This window comes from Bactrocera oleae, chromosome 2, assembly GCF_042242935.1.
Source record: "Bactrocera oleae isolate idBacOlea1 chromosome 2, idBacOlea1, whole genome shotgun sequence".
In the NCBI taxonomy this organism is placed as follows: Eukaryota; Metazoa; Arthropoda; class Insecta; order Diptera; family Tephritidae; genus Bactrocera; species Bactrocera oleae.
In genome coordinates, this window is record NC_091536.1 from 13,671,864 (window position 1) to 13,691,668 (window position 19,805).

The following is a 19,805-nucleotide window of genomic DNA, read 5'->3' on the forward strand; positions in this document are numbered from 1 at the left end:
TGAGTAATTCCATGTTGAAAGTTGTAAAAAATAATCGCACGATGATGTTCGTCATCTAATTTCATTTGTTGTACGTGATGAATATTTTAAGTTATTGTAACCAGTACAAATGCGCTCGTATGTCAAAACGTTCGTATGTCAGTTAGCAATACTAGAGTTGCCAAATCCAGAAATATAGAAGGCAACCTACGTATAAATCCGAACGGACGTTGTATGCACAGGCACATTAACATACCCCTGGGTAATGACAATAAAGGAAATTAGTACGAAAGCCAACTTGCGGTCAAAAGAGAAGGAAGCCTTATGCATAGTTGACCAACTACAGATGAGAGTGATTGTAGTATGTATAAGCATAATTGAATCGCGGTTATTTCCGAATGCATAATGTTTTATTGTCGGCTTGTGGTTAATATGCATATACATTCGTATATGTATAAATAATATAAATTGAATGTATCATATATAGAATGCATAAGGATTAGGTATGGTACAGATATTATATATACTTTTATATCGTATATTGGCATAATATTATATTTGTATTTGTGGATTAAGATAATATATTTTTAATTAGTTGCGCTGACATGATAAAGAAGAGTGTTCTCAACGATAGAAAACATGTTTGGTATTTAATGGATTTGTGAAATTTCACAATATTTGGAAATGCCAATGGAAATTTTTTTGTCTTATTTCAAAATTTCTTATTACATTCTACACAGGTGTCATACAAATTGAACGATAAATTATTTTAATTAACGTTTTTCCCGTGCTTTTCTTTTTTTAATAATTAATTAAACTCTTAACTTCAGCTCAAAATATATTAACACTTCGATTTGAATGCTTGATACGTATCTATGTATGAAACTTATTATTTCCGCAATCATTGGACGTACAATACCCATAATGAATTGTTATATACCTTTTGACTGGATTCAAGAAGTAAAAACTTAAGTCTTGGAAACAAAAAAATTGTGGCATGAGGCCAAATCCGGTGAATACGATGTTTGATCGATGGTATTAAACGAGTTTCTGGTCTTAAAATCGTTGTACATGACGGTCTTTTTGCAAAAAATTTAGCTCTTTTGGAACAAGCCGAGCATTGCTTGACGCGTCTCATGCCCAAATTACCGGTCAAAATCAAAGGAGCTGCTTCACGTCCGATGATTTTCGAGCACGATTTGCTTCACTTTTTTGATGTTATCGTCAATCGTAGACCTCGAAGGATGACCGGAACGAGGCATGTCTTGGACGGTTTCTCGACCATCCCTAAAGGCTTTGTACCAATCGTAGACTTGGGTTTTCGATAGAATAGATTCACCATTCTAACATTCGCAACGATTCCGCACACGAAATTTGTTTCGAAATACAAAATTTTATTCTTAGGTAAAATTTTTTTTTTTAATTAAATTCTTTGTTCAATATTTTTTTTTTCATTGTAAAAATCGCAAACCTCTACTGAGGTCGACTGAATTCAACAGCTGCTGCAAACAAATTGGTTGACAGATCGCGCTCATATTTGGCATAATAATTAAGGACAATGCTACGAACTTAACAAAAAAAATTGCTGAAAAATATTCAGCGCGGTCAGTTTAAATGAAAATTTCGGGAAACTTGTTGGTCGCAATATATATCAAAAGATAAGTGATGTAAGCCAAATCCAAATATTTGATACTCACTCAAATTGTAAGAATAAAGATATTCACATATTTTGATATGTGAAACAGTCTCAATTTTTTTGGTATCTAAAGCGTTTCCTTCTCTTTATGCATTCAATAATAGCGACCAATCTTCTGCAAACAATAAATAATTGCTAAAAGAGTTTTTGCCACCAAAAGTCTTTTACAAAATTAAGAAGCCTTTCGAAAATGGCCTGATATGACAAGAGTTTACAAAAAGAAGTATGATCTATAGTTGGAAAAATTATTTCTTATAGTTTTATTAGAGAAAATCAATATTCGATTGGTTGAGACTACTTCTCGAGTTCTTGCTATTATATATACTTCTTTTTATGTCAATTTTAGCGCTTTATACCATACCAGTATTTTTTTGATTCTACACTCTAAGTATTATATGTATACACGTTTCAACTAACTTACTCTACTTACATTCTCTACTACCCAAACTCTTAACCTATTAAAAAGAATTGTTTCACAAGTAGTTGATTAAAGTTTTATTCATTTATTATATTATATTTTTATTAATTTCCATTAGACTTGCATACACTTTACTTAAAATTGCATGATTAACAACTAACAAACCAATAAACTGTAAATATAAAACAATCGGCACTTAGCGTAAATATCCTTGCTGTAAGCTACAGTCCGTGCGCGAGAAAAGTAATTTCGCCGTCTACTTGTCGCAACTTTATTGCACATTAAGCAACATCTACGGACGCAAACTTTGCGCAATCCAATCTGTATAATCGGCAACATGCGTATATACCGCTGGCCAGCCTTCCAGACCGCAACGATTGCCAAAAGATACCACACCCTCAAGGTACCAGCGATTTTGAGCATTTTGGCGCATCAATGGACCACCAGAATCACCATCACAACTATCCTTGGAGAACTCACCGCCCGCGCATAGTTGCGATGTAATCAAATTGACATTTCGTGAGGAAAATTTACGCGCACATGAATCATGATCCACCACTGGCACGGCCAATTCTTGCTTGACATTACTCTGACGCGCTGTTGCAGACGAGCGAACAAGAAGCATACATTTAAGGTCCAACGATGAGGAAGCATGACGCACATAAAAATGAAATGAAAACAAATATTATAAAAAATGTCACATTGAGCAATGAAAATACACAAGCGTAAAATGTAAATATATACATATACACTTGTACATACACTACATAAAATGGGCTGAATCATTACTTGTGCGCGTGTGTGTGTCGGTGGAATTGTAGTTCAGCCAGTAACGTCTCGTCCGCCCGCTCTCAGCAACATGCTTACGCCTCTTTTTCAATTTACTGCTTTTGCCCAACTACCTTCACACTCACGCATACACACACACATACACTCATTTTTGCGCTTATCTACATATTTATATACTGGCTGATGCTTAATACACACTTACCCAATAATGTACGCCCCCAGCCCGCTACTGTGAGCAGCTCACCCACGTTAATGGCTTGACGTGTGCTGGCCAACGGCAAGCAAACTGGCCTAATGAAATCCGAGTACGTCACGTCCGCAGACATTCGTATCAGCGCGATGTCATGATGACGGTTATTGTTGTTGGGATCGTACTGTGGATGTGGCATCACCTGTTCATAGCCCATTTTTACAACTTTGTTGTTGCAATCATCTTGTATGCAATCGATTTCCTTACTGATATCATACTCGCCCAGATGAATCGTCGAGCTGCAGATTGTGCGGATTGTGGATTACGAAATTTCCGGTGTGACAACGGTCGCAGATAACGGTACGTATGAACGTGCGTACGTACAATGGTGGTTTGCGGTTGTTGTTTTTTTTGCGTATTCGCAAGTATATATGTATGATGGTAGTAGATGGTGAAATCCAAAAGAATCGGAAATCCATTCATTCGTGTGTAAATTGAAAAATACGAGGAATAAAATGAAATTAAATTCAAATTAAATAAACTTTAAGTGACGATATTGCTTTTGCGAAATGATGTGTGAAGTTATTGTGAATATGCTGGGTAATTCCAAATGTAAAGGGTGGTTCAATTGCATGCAGCATATTTTTTTAATAAAATATAATATTTTGCGAATCGAACTCCAATCTTTTTCTATCAATCTCTGCCATAATATATACTATGTACCCCTAAAGAACTATATACGATGCTTTGATAATTTTGAGAGCAACTTAAATCATAGTAGGTTGAAAACTGTTGTAGAAGGTAGATAAAATAATAAAAGAAAAGGAAAACCACGTACGTGCGATCTGAAATCGGGAAGAGGAAGAGGAGATGGTTGAATTTTCGAAGCTTAAAAATGGTTTATTTAGATTTCCAGCAAAACTACGGGACCTATCGAAACAAGTTATATGACTAAGTTGTAGGCAATGAAAGGATTAACAACTTTATATTAACAACTCTTTCACCTAACCTCGAAATTTATGTGAATAATGAAAATAGCCAATTTTTTGGTTTTTTATTTCAAGAAATTTGTTGTAAACTGACTTATTTATGTTCGCAACACACTTAACTTAACTTAGCATCTTAGTTTTTTCTCCATATTTGGACTTAAAATCGAAAAAATCTTACTTGTTAATTAAAAAAATTTTACTTAAAAATATCATTACTATGGTAAGTTTTCTCAGAAAATGCAAAACAATATCTCAATAAAAAAGCAGTTTTAAAAATGCAAACATTTGTCTAGCCTTTCTAAGAACTTGGAGAACGGTTCTTCCCTCTGTCTTATAATTAGCCTGCTCAGTGCTCTAAGGGCTTAAAGCCCTAATAAATTGTTTCTGTAACTTTTAGTCAACAAATGCCTAAAGCAATAAACTACAACACAGAAGAATCCAATTATACTTATGCCTCCTCTAAAATAAACAAAATATAGTTTGTGGGCCAATGTGGTGTTTTAAAGTTACGTTATGTTTTATTCTTTATGGACACATACTTGTAGGCTTTTTGGAAATCATTTATCGAGCTCATTCACGTTATTTATGATAATTTATCCAAACTTAAAATGTTAAATTTTTTCCAGTTCAAAATTATATAATCTTATGATCTTAAATCATTTTGCGACACAATTCTTTCCACTTCTGTTTTAAAACTTTTAAGCAATAAACGAGAGTCCGCTTTTTATTGTATATAATATATAATACTAACATAGCTAGCAGAACACTCTATAATTCCTGGTTATATTGAACAAAATAGTATAATATACACGCCCGCCTCCCATAGAATAATTCTGTTCAGAACTACTAAAAGTACAATAACCGTTTGAACCGAGTTTAACCAATTATAAAAAATATTAGTATCAACAACTGTGCAGTTAACTAAGTACTCGTATATAATGAGTATAAATATCTGAGTGAAATTAAATACTCTTCGACATATGTACTACAGTTTGATGCTAAGCATAATTGAAATTGGTGCATACGTTTGCTCTCTAAACAAATACCCAATTCAATTATTTTCATCCTAATATTCATATTTTCTTAAGCAAACAATGACTTAGTTTTAAAAAAACGCCTTATTTTACCCCTAATATAGCAACAATGCAGCTACTTTCAATTATTATTGAAACAAGCAAGTATATAACCTTTAATATAATGCGATTGTGCACTATAAATTAGTCTTCTTGGTAAATACCTTTCCCAATCACTAATCAAGAAAATTTTCTTCTCAAAAAAACATTTTATGTAGACATAATCACAAAGGACACTTAAAATCTGCAATACTAAATAACGTTAATCAAAATTTATACTATCACAATGAATTCAAATTCCTCATATTCTTATGAAATTTATGGCCCAATAATGCTGGTTACAACAGGAAAATTCTTGTTAAATGTGTTACACATGTATAGTACCATATAATACACGTACTAAATATTCCCAACCAGCTAGAAAATTCTTATTGCCTGCCTGCTTAGGTTGTACATAATATTTATGTAATACGTCTGAAAATTTAGAAAATTTAGCTGATTTTCCATTAAATTGTGTAATGAATAAATTACCATAATAAATCAACTACACGGAAATAAAGAAAAATTATGATTTATTCTTTACTGCTGATTAGCCAAAAACGGCATATCCATAGATTTCGATACATTGTTTTCAAATTACAAAGCAAATTAAGCAAATTTCTATGTGAGCGCTTGATCGCCTCGCACAGCTATTAATCCATTTGGAAATTATTTGAGAAATTAAACAGAAATTTAACTAAATTAAACTGAAATATGTTTATTAGCCATTAAATTATTACGAGTGTTTGAGCAAAATATTCACATAAACATAAAATACTCGTCAAGCCGCATTTATGCAGACACATTTAAATAGGAGCATATCACCGTATGTGTGTGTTGATCTGTTTCAGCTTGGGAGAAATATATAATGCGCTTTAAATGGTATAACATTAAATGCTTGGCATTCGAAAATCACCCAAATCGATTATGTGCGATAACAGCATTTTCTGATCTAAATAATTTTGCCAGCGTAGCTTTATATGGTGGAGTGCAACAGTTGCTGATTAACTTTATTTCCAGGAATTTGATTTATTTACAATATTAAAATTTTAATTGAATCCAAATGCATTGTGTAAAGCTGTCTGCTATGAGAAAAATTGATTGCACCAGTAATTATAATACATGAATTCTATTGCGCTAATGTTGTTGTAGCGGCAGGTAAAAATTGCAAAAAAGAAGTTTTGAGCAGTGCTGCGGAGCATATAGTCATTGGTCGGATAAAAAAAGGAAAATTCCTGCACGCCATGGCGTATGAGTTACTGATGCTTAGTGAAGTTATGAAGTGAACCTTTTTGTACATATTTAATCATATAAAGCAGTTGCTGAGTGTTGCTTATTAACGCAGAAAAAGCATAAATTTAAATATTTCCTATGTAAAATAAAACTGTTGCTTATTTAATTGGTTTTATATGTATTTGTTCTGTAAATTTTGGCCTTCAGTTCTGCAAGCAGTGCAGTTGAAACTATTTTCTGCTCTTAAATTGGCTCTATTGGAGCTATTTTTTAATTACAAAAACATATATTTCCGTTACCAATTTGCCAATTGCGACCTTTTTGAGAAAACAAGTACTGTCAATGATGACATTTAACAACATTTGAGTGAAAAGATAATCTAATTTTCCTTATATGCTAATCTTTAAAGTCTTAAAGGACATATTTACTGAACTTTTTGTAAATGAAATAAAAGAAAAGTTACGGTGAACGACTTGCTCAGACACAATTTTAATTTCAACTTCGGAAATAAAATAAAAATATGTTATTGTGCAGAAAATAAAATTGATTTAAACAAAACAACGTAATTCATTTCATAATTTCCCCGAAAACAATCTTGGAATGAGTTATTTTTTGTGCACTTCAGAGCCGTGTAACCCCTACCAGAATTCAATATAAACATAACAAGATAATTCAAGATACCATACATTATGTCCCCGGAAAAAAATGTAAATGCGTTATTTTTCTTGCACGCCTTAGAGCAGTTTCACTGGCCCTTTTTTAAATTTTTGTTGTCACAACTTTTCCTTAGTTGAAAGCTACAAAGCATAATGCCCTATAAAACGAATGATTTACCGCAGCTTGCCAACATAAATTTTTAAATTTTTTTAGAGCAATTTTTATCATAACACTTTCAGTTTATCAATTTCATTAACAAAAATATTTGTATTATATTTTTTTATTATACAAGTAAGTACAGTAAGTCTTTGCACAGTATTGAAAATCCAGTTGTAAGCATTTTGCTTTTTTAGTAATTTGGTGCCAGTAATATTCCGTTTTGCCAACATTTTAGACTTACATATATACTTATGTACTATACCTTTCTATCGAAACTATTCAATTAAAAAGTAAGTAGCTTATAGGTGAGTATTTCTTGTGAGAAAATCGAGCATTCATTCGAATTCCATGAATTCGTACTGCACGTTGGAATGAACAGATCTTTGCACTTTTTACACACACGAGTATATAAATCGAAAATTGAATTACCACATAAAAGGCTTACGGTTATTTTAGCACGCAAACATATCAGTTGACAAAGTTTGCATTTATATCCTTACTTATTGAGGTACAGATATCATATGTTAATGCAATTATGGCCACACTAATGTTGTTATATGAACAAGTATTTCTATATAGATAAATATATGTAGGTAAATATGTATGTGCGTATTAGTGTGACATCTATTCCATAAATATGCCAGAGCACGTCTACTTACAGTGGACCAATTTCCGTTTCGATAGCTCCCACAACACAGTGTCCTGCTGTCAGCACATAGCGTTGATTTATCAAACTGCCGCCACAATTGAGTATAGGCTTGCCATTCTCTGTGTAAGTACAGGGAAGTGCGAAAATAACAAAAGCAAAAATAAACACAAAACAAGAAAATATGTTAACTTCGGTTGCACCGAAGCTATAATACCCTTTACAAATACAAAAGGTTCCTTACAAGAATTTGTTTCCGATCGTTCAGTTTGTATTGTAGCTATATGCTATAGTAATCTGATCTGAACAATTTCTTCGCAGATTACATTGTTGCTTCAAATAATAAGCCATGCCAAATTATGTGAAAATTGTTTAGTTTTTATGGCAGCCATATGCCATTGTGATCCGATATTGGCCATTCGACAAATGAGCAGCTTCTTAATGATGAAAGGTAAGGTGTAAAATTTCAGATCGATAGCTTAAAAACTAAGGGACTAGTTCGTATATATACGGAAAGACAGACGGACATGGCTTAATTAACTCAGCCCATCATGCTAATTATGTATGTATATACTTGTATTATATTTTATAGGGTCACCGACGTTTCCTGCTGGGTGTTACAAACTTCATGGCAAGCTTAGTATAAACTGTTCAGGGTATAAAGACGGTATTAGTATGAAAGACATTGAAATTCAAATCAATAACGGCGATTTAATCTACAGCAAACAAGAAATAACAACAATAGCAACAGAAAAGCTATTAGTTGCCTTCCCCTCCAGCTATAAAGCCCCACACACACACACATAATACATAGTACACTTACTCTGCATATATTCAAGCAAGACCATCCATGGATATTGATCCAGTGCCGTGTCTTTACCATTGTATATTTTATCACTTAATGAAGTTGGTCCACATTCGGGCGGCACCGGTAACACATTGCCTCTGCCATTGCTTGGCGTTGGCGGATTGACGGTCGATGGGCGACGTGTTGTCGTTGTTGTTGTTGAAGTTGGATTTTGGTCATCATTCGACGAAACATAACCTTTATCAGGCGTACAACAGACATACGGTGAACGTCCATAACCATTAACGCACTGAGATTTTTGCAAAAACTCACGATCCGCTACAGCTAAGTTATAGCGTTGTACTACTTCAAGCAGACTGGGGCATTCGTAAATGGAGACACAATAACCCACTTTGGCATTCGGATTGCGACAGCGTGCTAATCAAGTATAAGAGTTGAGAAAAATACATGTTTGAGTGAGCGTAACTGTTTTTAAGAGCATTGAAGAGAAAAAATGGCGTAAGAAAGAGCGTATAAAATTTACGTATATTGTGCTACTGAGAGCACAACACGCGCAAGTATAAAGAGAAATGAGAAAATTTCCCAAAATGCTTCGGCGCGTGCACGAATCTCTGTTGAGAGCAAGCAAAAGACGATAAGAAAAACGACAACAGCTGCAGTGGCGGCAGCAGCTGGGCGCTACTTGCGGAACAGCATCTGTAGGCTGCTTCCGAATGCCACTATTACACGTTACGCTCCAGTCAAGCACCCTCCCATCGTGAATTGTCGATGTCGCTGTCGTTGTCGTAGTCGTTGATGTTGTTAGTATGACAGTGGCAATGGACTCAACTAAAAACAGCAATTCGCATTGATTGCATTGAACTTTGGCGCTTTGTTTGTATTATATTTTTGTTATTTGCTTAAATCGGTTTCTTTTCTACTCGTCTTATGTTGCCCTTTTTGCGGCTTTGATTTGCTTGCTATTACCCGCGTCAATGACTCACCGACTGGTGGGATTTGCGTAAATGTGCGACGACAATGATACCAACAATCGACGCTGAGCTAACACAAACTAACAAGCCAGTAGATAGGCGTCCAACCAGCCAAGCAGCCGCAACGCTTATAGCGGCAACAACAACAGCAACAATAAACCATTTCATTCAACTCAATTACACTAGCAACTTTATGTTGTAAGATTACTTGTAATGATAATACCGAAGTTAAATACAGAAGAATTATGAGTAGCTGCTGGTTCGTGGCCTCTGTGTATTGAAGCCTATCTACTGATACTCTATGCATACAATGGGCAAGAACAAAGTAAGGAAAAAGGAAAAAATAAATTGCGTTTTCGGATTGAAAGTATTGTAGTAAATGGTAAATGGGCATTAAGGCGTATGACAGGATATTTATATCGATCGTGTGGCTCTAAATTAGCTTGTTTCAGGCAATAAACACAAATTAACGGTTTCTCTGATTAGCACGCACCTAGTGATTGCCTCAAATGTTGGTATTAAGCGCTTTATTTTATCTCAGCAGCCCTAAAATTGCGCTAAATCACATTTCGTGAGAAATTTACGCTGTCGAAGGAGCATTCATTATAAGAAAATTTACATTTGCATTACATAGATTTGAAAACAGAGGACTTTAATTATTTGACTAAGATTAGTTGGGCATATTTGCAAGGAAATTTTTTGATAGATTTTGCTTTATGATACCAATAACGCGCCGAATATAGGACAATCGTCTCGGGCTAATCTTTTCCAGGTATGTTAAGTCGCACGAGAGATAAACGAAAAATAATGCGCTCACCAAAAGTATCTTTCAATAAATTGATTGTTTTATTGGTTGTATGCTATGCACGTCGCCATTTTGTTAGAAGCAAAAGTCGTCCAAATAAACATCCTCCAATTCCGTTAAATATAAACTATAATATTATATAATGGCCGGTTACATTTTTGAAGAAGTATGGACCATTTGCCCATAGAGCACACCAATCAGTGACTTTTTTAGGATGTAACGGCTTAACAATTGCTTGTGAATTATCATCACACCAGATGCGACAAGTTTGTTTATTAATCTACTCATTCAACCAAAAGTGAGCTTCATCGCTGAACATAACTTTCTTGTGAAAATCGGCAGCGGTGGCCATTTCGTTTTATACTTCAATTAGTGAATACGGAAAAGCGTATGCCATTATCAGCTGATACGATCTACAAGTATGTTATGAGAGCGCTTCTACCGACCGCTTTTGCTGTCCGTACCGTCGAATATCCACGAAAATTTGATTTTTGCCGTAAAAATTAGTTGACTGTTTGCACTCCTACAACACAGTAATTGAAAAATAAGCCTGAAGATATTTGAAATATTCTTAAACTAAATATTTATAATATTATATATATTTTAATAGCAACAGAAGGAATTTTGTCTTGATCTTTTACATTATGAAAAGTTATAACTGAAAAGCTGGATGTGTGCACAGCCATATATATTTCATTGCTAAAATGTGAACAAAAGAGAACAACTGTCACTACAGGCGTAAATTTTAAAAAATTTCATTTGATACGGACTGCAAGCACGAAATTTCTGCACGTCGGTAATTAGTTCCAGCATTAGGCGCATACACCGAATGGTCGTTCGACTTCATTTCTTGAACTAGCTGGATTTTGTAAAAACGTATACTATAATACTTCGGAAATTCCATACATTGGATAACCACAGCTCAAATTGTTGCGCGCGTGGCGGATGGACCCATTCGGGTCTTCTTTGATTCACATTATCAACTAAAGTAAACGTATTGTGAAAGCGACCCTTTGAAGCTGATTATAAATCAAGTAACAGTTGTTAAAACACCAACTTTAAAAAATATAGCTTCATTATAACCTCAATGCGCCTAAAAAAACACACCCTTATTTAATTGAAATGGAGACTCTACAACTGACGCAACTTATAGATAGCTCGTTTAATTGACTTAACTTTTCCGGATATTTCTTTAAAGGTCATAAAATCAAAGATTCTTGTTGGCTGAAATTCTTCACAGATATCTAAGAAATATGCCACTTATTTCAATAATAAATATTATATATGTATATACTATATATGTTTATATACATATGATATATGTATATAAAAACTTTTTAGGTCAATATAAGATCTACAAAGGTCATTATGTTTTTCCTCATACATATATCGAAATTAAATCAGCGTCAAAAAAAATTACAAACTCGCTTTTTTCAATTTCACACCTTCACCGTTATAAGAACATAACCCTTAAGTGAGTTAAAAGAGTTCGACAAAACCCGCTGCGTTCCTACTTTTCTTTGAAAAATTACTTACTTAAAAGATTCTTACATGTAGATCTGCAGTTTTGGCTGAATCAGTCATTGCATATTGAATGAGTCCGCTTTTTGCATTTAAGTTCACAGTCAAATAAATGAACGCAATTATTCGATTTTTATAATATTTTTATAATAAATTTTTATAATATATATATTCATAAATGCGTATGTATTAATAAATTCTCAGTTCTTCAGTTAGAGAAATATTTAAATTTATTGAAAAATTATTATTCTGACAAAAAATTCTCTTTGAAGGTATTAAATTTACTTTTCGCTAGCGTAAACAAAATTTATGACGACTACTATAAACTGTTTACCGTCGTATCGAATAAGTCACAGCAGCAACGTTGTCATTTTGTTACACATTTTGCTTTCATTGGGATACCAGGTTGTCGATATTGAGTAGTTGTTGTAAAGTTTTGACCAATTTGAAAGCACAAAAAACAGTATATATATTCTCCTACAGCTCGCCATTCGCTTTGTCTTATTAGTATACACACTCTCCTCTCTCTCAATTTAAAAAATTAATTAATTAGTTCGTATAAAAGTTTCGAATTCTACTTCGTTAAAGTTATCATCATCATTTTTATAAATTTATCTATCAAAATCAATTACATTGTCCGATAACTAATAAAGACATATTCATTAAATGCATTGTATTTTACATTATAGCAGCTTCCAATTATTTTAAAATAACTACAAGGTTTTTAATTACCGTGGTTCAAATGAATTCAACTGAAAATATGAGTAAAGTACAATCAAATTACAAAACAATTTATTGGGATTTCGCATGGTTTTAATTAACGAAATCGGTACTTCATTTATGCATACTCACTCGAAATAAAAATGCATTATATTCGCGTCTATTAACAAGGATGGGAAAAAAAAAAAAAAAAAAAATTACAATTCGCTTACAGTATTTATATGTGTACTAAATTTTATACAATTAGCGAACATGCGAATATAAAATAATTTTAGTTTTTAGTAAAGTTTAATTTTGATTGAATTCACAGAAGATGGGTTGGGACTACTACATTAGAGTGAACTCAGTATTGATTGGTTTGAGGTTAGAAATAGACGAAAACTAGAAAAAACAATGACTTCGGTTGCACCGAAACTAGAATACGCTTCACAAATAAAAACGTTTTCAAGCAAGCACTTTAATTTGATCGTTCAATTGCTATGCCAGCTATATGATATAGCTATTCCGATCTAAAAAGTTTCTGCGAACATACACGGATATGACTGAATCGTCTCAGCTCGTCACAATGCTCATATAAATATATAGACTTTATAGGCTCTCCGACATTTCCTTCTGGGTGTTGCAAATTTAGCCTGTTGCGAAATATTCACCGATTCACGCGACTATTTGTGCTCTGATTTATCCAATCTTACATTTGACTAAGTACACACACCATTATTATCAACGCTTTACTGTGTTCTTAATTAAATTAGGGAAACAATTTCATGCATCTTTTAACACTTTTAAGTCTGCACAACAGCTGTGGTTTTGTATGAAAAGTTAGAGCATATTATGCGCCTCTAAAATTTTTTCTACGTCTACTTTACTTGTTGCTGCCACAAAACCACACACATACGCATGCAAAACTCGCAACGCTAAATATTTATAGCGGCTGTGTGTTGTTTTTGTTGCTGCATGGCTATTCTAGATAGCTTAAAATAGCCACTGAATATTTAATGCTCCAATTCCCCTTCGTAGCACTTTTGTACACGCATCCATACAAATGTTGCGGTGGTTGCCCACCTTCCTGTCGTTTATCGCCTGTCGCCTGCCTCCTGTGGCGGCCTTGTCACACGCCTGTCGTACATATGTTCGATGAAATTGTGCTTACTTAGCTTGTGCTTAAATGTATTTGTATGCTAACGTATGTGCGTGACACATATGTGATTATATATTATTTATGCATGTGTGCGGTGAGCATGAGTATGCAAGTACGCACATACATACTTATACCATACATATTTACGCATTCCAGGTACTTACCCTGCGCTGTGACCGTCGCAAATAACGCAGCGATGAAAACAAGGCAAAATAGCCATTGCGGCATATTAAATTGTGCGGATTTTCCCACATTGAATAACCGCATATTGAGCGACTTTTATTTGCGTTTGATTGTTTTTGTCTGTTTTTTTGTTTGTTGCTCACGTTTGTGTTTGTTATTGTTTTCACTTTTTAAATCGGTATTTTTGTGTGTGTGTATGTGTGAATTTTTTTGTTTATACAATTATTTTCGGCTTACAATAATTTAATTATACGGCGCAAATTAGTTGAAAAACTATCTGCATACACATTCAACTTCATTTATTAACTTTCATATCATAAATATCAATATTTTATTAAAAACCAAGAGTAATTGGCTGAAAATATAATTTTAATTTATTTCCCACATATAAGTTTTACGAAATTCGTTTAAATTCTACTCCAACGTTTCGCCAGCGACTGAGCGTATTTGATCGCTAACGCTGAGATTATAAATGTCAGACATATAAAACTTTGATATAAAACCGGCCGATCGATGAGCTACTACTTGTAGTATAAGGCATCCGACGAGAACACAAGTCTATATTTACTAACATCTGCATGTTTGTACGTATGTGTATGCTGACCCAGCATCGTGTTGTGATAATCAAGACAGACTTGTATTCTATTTGCATGCACAATAGCTCATATACACATATGTACATATGTATGTATGTATGTGTATGCATTTAGTATATACCCGAAGCGTGTTCTGCTCAGCAAGACTGTAATCAAGATGAAATCGCTACAGTTTGTTGCTTTTATTCATGTCTCCACCTCACCTATCGATTGATAAACTTGTCATGTTTGCTGGCGTTTTCACTCGTTCTTATTGTTTACTTTTGGTACATACTGCGCTTCATCAGGTTAGCACAACTCGGTTTTAAACAGTTTTGTTAATTTATATTAAAACCAACGAAGCTAAAACTCCAAAATTATTAGCACTTATTATTAACTCATCAATTTGCTACTAAGACAGCAATTAGTGTTATACCTTTTTCTATTTTGTTTTATAAAATTTTTCCAAAATCAAGAGAAAAATTAATAATTTAAATTAGGTATTCAGGTTAGCATATATCGCCTTTTTAGTGTATTTAAACATTTTAAGCAGGAACATATTTCAAAACCCTTGTGTGCAGTAATTAATTTAAACATTTGTATATTATTTTCATAGTGATCTGAAAGATGCAATAGGGTAGCGATTCATGCAATTTTCCAATTGATAACCTTTCGTTTTTAATACCTTCAAATAATTCCTATTTAGTGGAATAATGCCGACCAGCTTGAAAACTTTGCAATCCAACCATCCCCACGCCTTTTCTATTAAATTGATATCCAGTGAATAAGGCGAACACTGCATTTTATCGAAAATGTGTCCTTCAGCATTTGCCCGTATCATAGCAGTGGATTCATGAGCGTTATAACGAGACATTCCTATCGCAGGTTTTCTTTACCAGTTATTGTTCATACATAGACGAAAAAATCTGAAAGCAATGAAGTAGCTGCAAGTTATTAACAAAAAATAGAAGCAATTGTATTAGGCTAATGAAGGTGTACTAATCTGGTGACTCGCAGTGTATACTACATGTTTACTACACATATTCTTTCGGACTATACGCTCATCTTTATGCGTTGAGTATGCATTGAGCGCTGTTGCTGAGATTCCTAAAACTCATTACCAGTTATGAATTTTGTTGATTACACTGGAAAAAATCAACACACACAGTTGCGTGTCATTTTTCAGCAATAGCTCATAGGCATATCAAGTTGATATATTGTACATACATATTTATAATGAGCTAAAGGCTATTGTTTTAAACTGATATTTTTTGCAACTACAAACACGTACATCTTTTCATACAAACAGATGTACTTATTTACATACATACATACATACGTTAGTATATAGAAACTTATAATATATATTATATAAATGATGAGCTGAGTCGTGTCAGCTACTTATATGTATATATTTATCTGTCTGTCAGCCCAACTTCTGAGTTATCGATCTGAAAGTAGTATTAGTACCCCAAGAAGTCACTCATTTGTCGGAACCGCTGATATCGGACTACTAAAACATATAGCTGTCATACAAACTGAACTATCGCAATCTAGTTATTTTACGAAAACCTTTTTATTTGACATTGTTATTATTGTTCAAGACAACAGTAAAGTCTTTGAACAAATTGTTCAGATTGAACCACTTTTTTAAAGCATAGAGTTGCCATACAAACTGCACGGTCCTAATCAAGTCATTGTATGGAAAACTCTTTTATTTGTGAAATGTCTTGCTTTAAATAATTTTGAGGGATTTTCCCTGCGCAGCATTTATCGCTCTTGCTATTGTCTATTACCGCAACTTGTTGCTAATGACACTTTTTAAAGCTTATTTTATTTTGTTTGCTTATCACTGTTTCATTTGACACACGCAACAGCACGAACGATTACGTATGTAATAAATTGTCAATTGCGTTATTTGCATTTTAATTTTTTTCCCAAAGGTAATGACTTTTGCGGTAGTCAAAAAGTGATTTGCCTTTTTAAACAAAAAGCTAACGGCTAAAAAAATCATATTCAAGTGTTAAATGAAATTAATTTGCAGAATTAAAAAGTAAAACCTCAAAAAAATATATATAATATATGTACTTTTAAAATAATAAATACTTAAAAATGTAATTCGTGCTAAATAAATATAAATAAAAAAAAGAATCTTCCAATATTCGAATAAGAACAAATAAGTTCTGATTCTTTTTGAAACTGTGGGTGGACTTTTATAGAAAAGTTTTTGTTCTTCCAGACAACTCCATCAATGTCAGTATACATATTATATAATATGTCAGTATTTATATAACAACAACCAAGAATATACAAATACATATAACTGATACAGAGCACGTCTCAAAAACAGCTTAACACTTTCAGAGAGTCTTTGAAGAACGTAAGTAATTCACGCGAATAATGTCACGGCGATGTATGAGCGAGACTTGCATATGGTGAAAGATGATAACTACCCTCTCTGTTCATGCAATTTCAATTGATATTATCTAAGTAATTAAATTGCAACTTTGGTGTCAAAATAACCATTTATATTATAAAATATTAAACCGTCTTGTATAATTTAACTATGAGCTAGTTGGGATGCCAAAGTCAGCCTGTCTTATATTATATATGTAGTCTTGGATTCACCAAGCGTTAGAGAGCAGCGAATCGAACACACTATGTCAGATGTTCAAACAAACAAGCAGCACTATCAGTGTAAACCTGTGTTAACTTGGTTTATTACGCAGGCATTTTTGTGGATTTTTATTAACGTCATATTTATAAAATATATGTATATACACATATTGTCATTTTGTTGCAATTTGTTATGTAAAAAAAGTATATATATGCATTTACGAAGATGAGTTCATTAAATAATATTTTAACTATGAATTAACATATCTGGAGTATTTTTTTCTCATTTAGCTATTTTTATTAAGTATTAATTTAAAAGAGATTTAAAAAAATTATAGAAAATGTATTTATATCAAACGGTTTTTTATTTCTAGTAATTTTAGAATATGAATAAAATATTCTCATTCAAAATTTTTTTATTATGAGCATTTTCATTTTGATATATTTATTTCTTTGCACACACACAATTATGTCTGATGATATGATTTTGTAGAGTTCCCCTCCTTACCAGCTATTGGGTATATGTATTCGTTTATTGGTAGCAATTTTCATATCTAACGATATACATTTTCGCACCCCTTATTCACTAAAATCGAACGAGTTATACACACTGACAAAATGCCGAATAAACTACTTTCTGAGATCAAAAAACTAAATTCATATACATATTATAATAATAATCTGTAAACTACAACTTGATTACTGAAAGTAGCGCCAAATTGCAACAACACTCTTTTCACGCTCGCATCAAGCAATCAGCTAATGACTTTGATGAATGTAATTCGAAATAAACTGCTCTTTAAGCAGGCATATTTAAAGCATCTGCATAGACAGTTGAAGTATGTTCCATCCGCTTCCAAATTTTGTAATTCACTAACTAAAATGCTCTCGCACTTCTCAGACATGGAAATTTCGCAGTTAGCATTCAGCAGTCAACCATCAAGACAGATGTTACAGCATGTTACAAGCGCGTTGTAAATAAACTTAATTAGCTGCTTGAAATTCCAGTTCGCAGTTCATTGGCCAATTACTTGTACTTGTATACGAATGCACGAGCTAATTGTATGCCGTTACGCGCCGATGATGCAGGCGCTGCAAAATGACTTTAACAAACGCGATTGCCAATGTTTTGGAAACAACTTAGTATTAAGATATTATATTATACATTATCATACAAACTTTTATACCCTGAATGGGGGTATATTGAGTTTGCAAGGAAGTGTGTAACACGCAGAAGGTAAAGTCGGAAACTCTATAAAGTATATATTTCAATGATCAGGGTGGCGACCTGTTGTATTGAAAAACATTTTTTGTGTGCTGTACTTCATAGACATTTTTCACAAGAAGTGTGATATTTCAGTAGTTGCTCTTGGATTTATTAACAATATATATTGAATTAATCAATCCAAGACATTGAAAGGCTTTGCTTTATATCTGATGCCAACACATTGATTTATGATCATAAATTTCAAAAAATCTTAATTATTACAAGATTTCTACGTTTCACACTTGAAAATTTGTGTTATTGAAGTAATATTTTTACATAAAGTACAAGTAGTCTCAACACAAAAACGTGTATGCAACAGATTCCGACAAAGATATTAAGCTGTCAAGACATCATTGCAGATCAAAAAGTTTATTTTTCTTTCAAATTGTTTTACTTTAAGAAATAAACAACGCTAGAAGTTGTGCTGTAAACTCCTATTTTAGAAAAAAAACAATTGAAAATTCACTAGTAAGTATCATATCAGCTTAAGTCATTGCTTTTCCCTATGTTTACAGACGATATCATAAAATTACTTTGGCCATTTACTTATATAACAAAACGTCGCTAAGAACTGAGTAATTTCCATTGAAACTGAGTTGATTTTATTCTTTTTATTTCCCCACTAAGTAAATTATTGAACTTTCTGAAAAGTAACTTTGCGCAAACGAGTCGAGCAACTGATTGCCTAAACTAGGGATGACATTTTATTTTCCCAAGGTTTCATACAACTTGGCAACTCACCTTACAGCAGCCACTAGTTCACTGCCAGCCACAGCTGTTGCTATTTCCACAGCCTTTCGCTTGAAGTACAAACCATTTGGCAAAAGCGTTCGTCGTTCGCCAACTGCCGTTACTCTCTAACCAAAGGTCAGTGCACACTCAAAGCAAAAACAAATACTCGTACATAGTCACATAAATACACAAATATATGCACTGAAATACACAAATATATAAACACAAAATATGAACACTAAAAAGGATTGGAGTAGTCTTGCGTGTCTGTGAGCTTGTGAGTGTGTGGAAAGTGCGTGCGAAAACTTTTCGGCGAGTCATTAACATTTAAACAAAATTTTCAAATGGAATGAAAACGAATGTTATTTCCCATTAAACTACACTTAACAGGGTGCACAGTGTTAATACCGCTCTACCTACTTACATAATAAGTTTCTAGTATATAAATAATGCATAAAGTGTATGTATTTGCTGTATATGTTTTTTGTAGCTTACGGCGTTTGTGGCGTTGCTAATTGCTGCCATAAGTATATTTATATATATATATTTTTCATATTCAGTAAATAAACATATATATATATATATAGTGTGTTTTTTGTGA

The 19,805-nt window shown here is 33.2% G+C and overlaps 1 protein-coding gene and 1 long non-coding RNA gene across 2 annotated transcripts; both read right to left on the minus strand.

Moving 5' to 3' along the window:
- Positions 1 to 2,158: 2,158 nt before the first annotated feature.
- Sp7 (Serine protease 7) lies at positions 2,159 to 14,522 on the minus strand. Its single transcript, XM_014243439.3, has 5 exons — positions 13,996 to 14,522; positions 8,692 to 9,093; positions 7,882 to 7,990; positions 3,085 to 3,371; positions 2,159 to 2,690 (listed from the first exon to the last, which is right to left on the minus strand). Exons 1-5 carry the CDS (start codon positions 14,096 to 14,098, stop codon positions 2,386 to 2,388), a joined length of 1,206 nt encoding a protein of 401 aa, XP_014098914.2. The 5' UTR covers positions 14,099 to 14,522; the 3' UTR covers positions 2,159 to 2,385.
- A 575-nt stretch (positions 14,523 to 15,097) lies between these two features.
- On the minus strand, positions 15,098 to 18,300 carry LOC138857675 (uncharacterized). Its single transcript, XR_011396872.1, has 3 exons — positions 17,909 to 18,300; positions 15,275 to 15,515; positions 15,098 to 15,209 (listed from the first exon to the last, which is right to left on the minus strand). It is a non-coding gene; the product is annotated as an uncharacterized lncRNA (long non-coding RNA).
- Between the last annotated feature and the right edge of the window lie 1,505 nt (positions 18,301 to 19,805).

What these genes read in the sequence shown, in the direction of transcription:
- Sp7 (XM_014243439.3), bottom strand. Translation starts at nt 14,098, where the DNA reads ATGCGGTTATTCAATGTGGGAAAATCCGCACAATTTAATATGCCGCAA. An exon ending in TGCGACGGTCACAGCGCAGG is followed by an intron (nt 9,094 to 13,995) that starts GTAAGTACCTGG and finishes ATACTTGATTAG; the next exon opens with CACGCTGTCGCAATCCGAAT. An exon ending in CTGGGGGCGTACATTATTGG is followed by an intron (nt 2,691 to 3,084) that starts GTAAGTGTGTAT and finishes CGTCTGCAACAG; the next exon opens with CGCGTCAGAGTAATGTCAAG.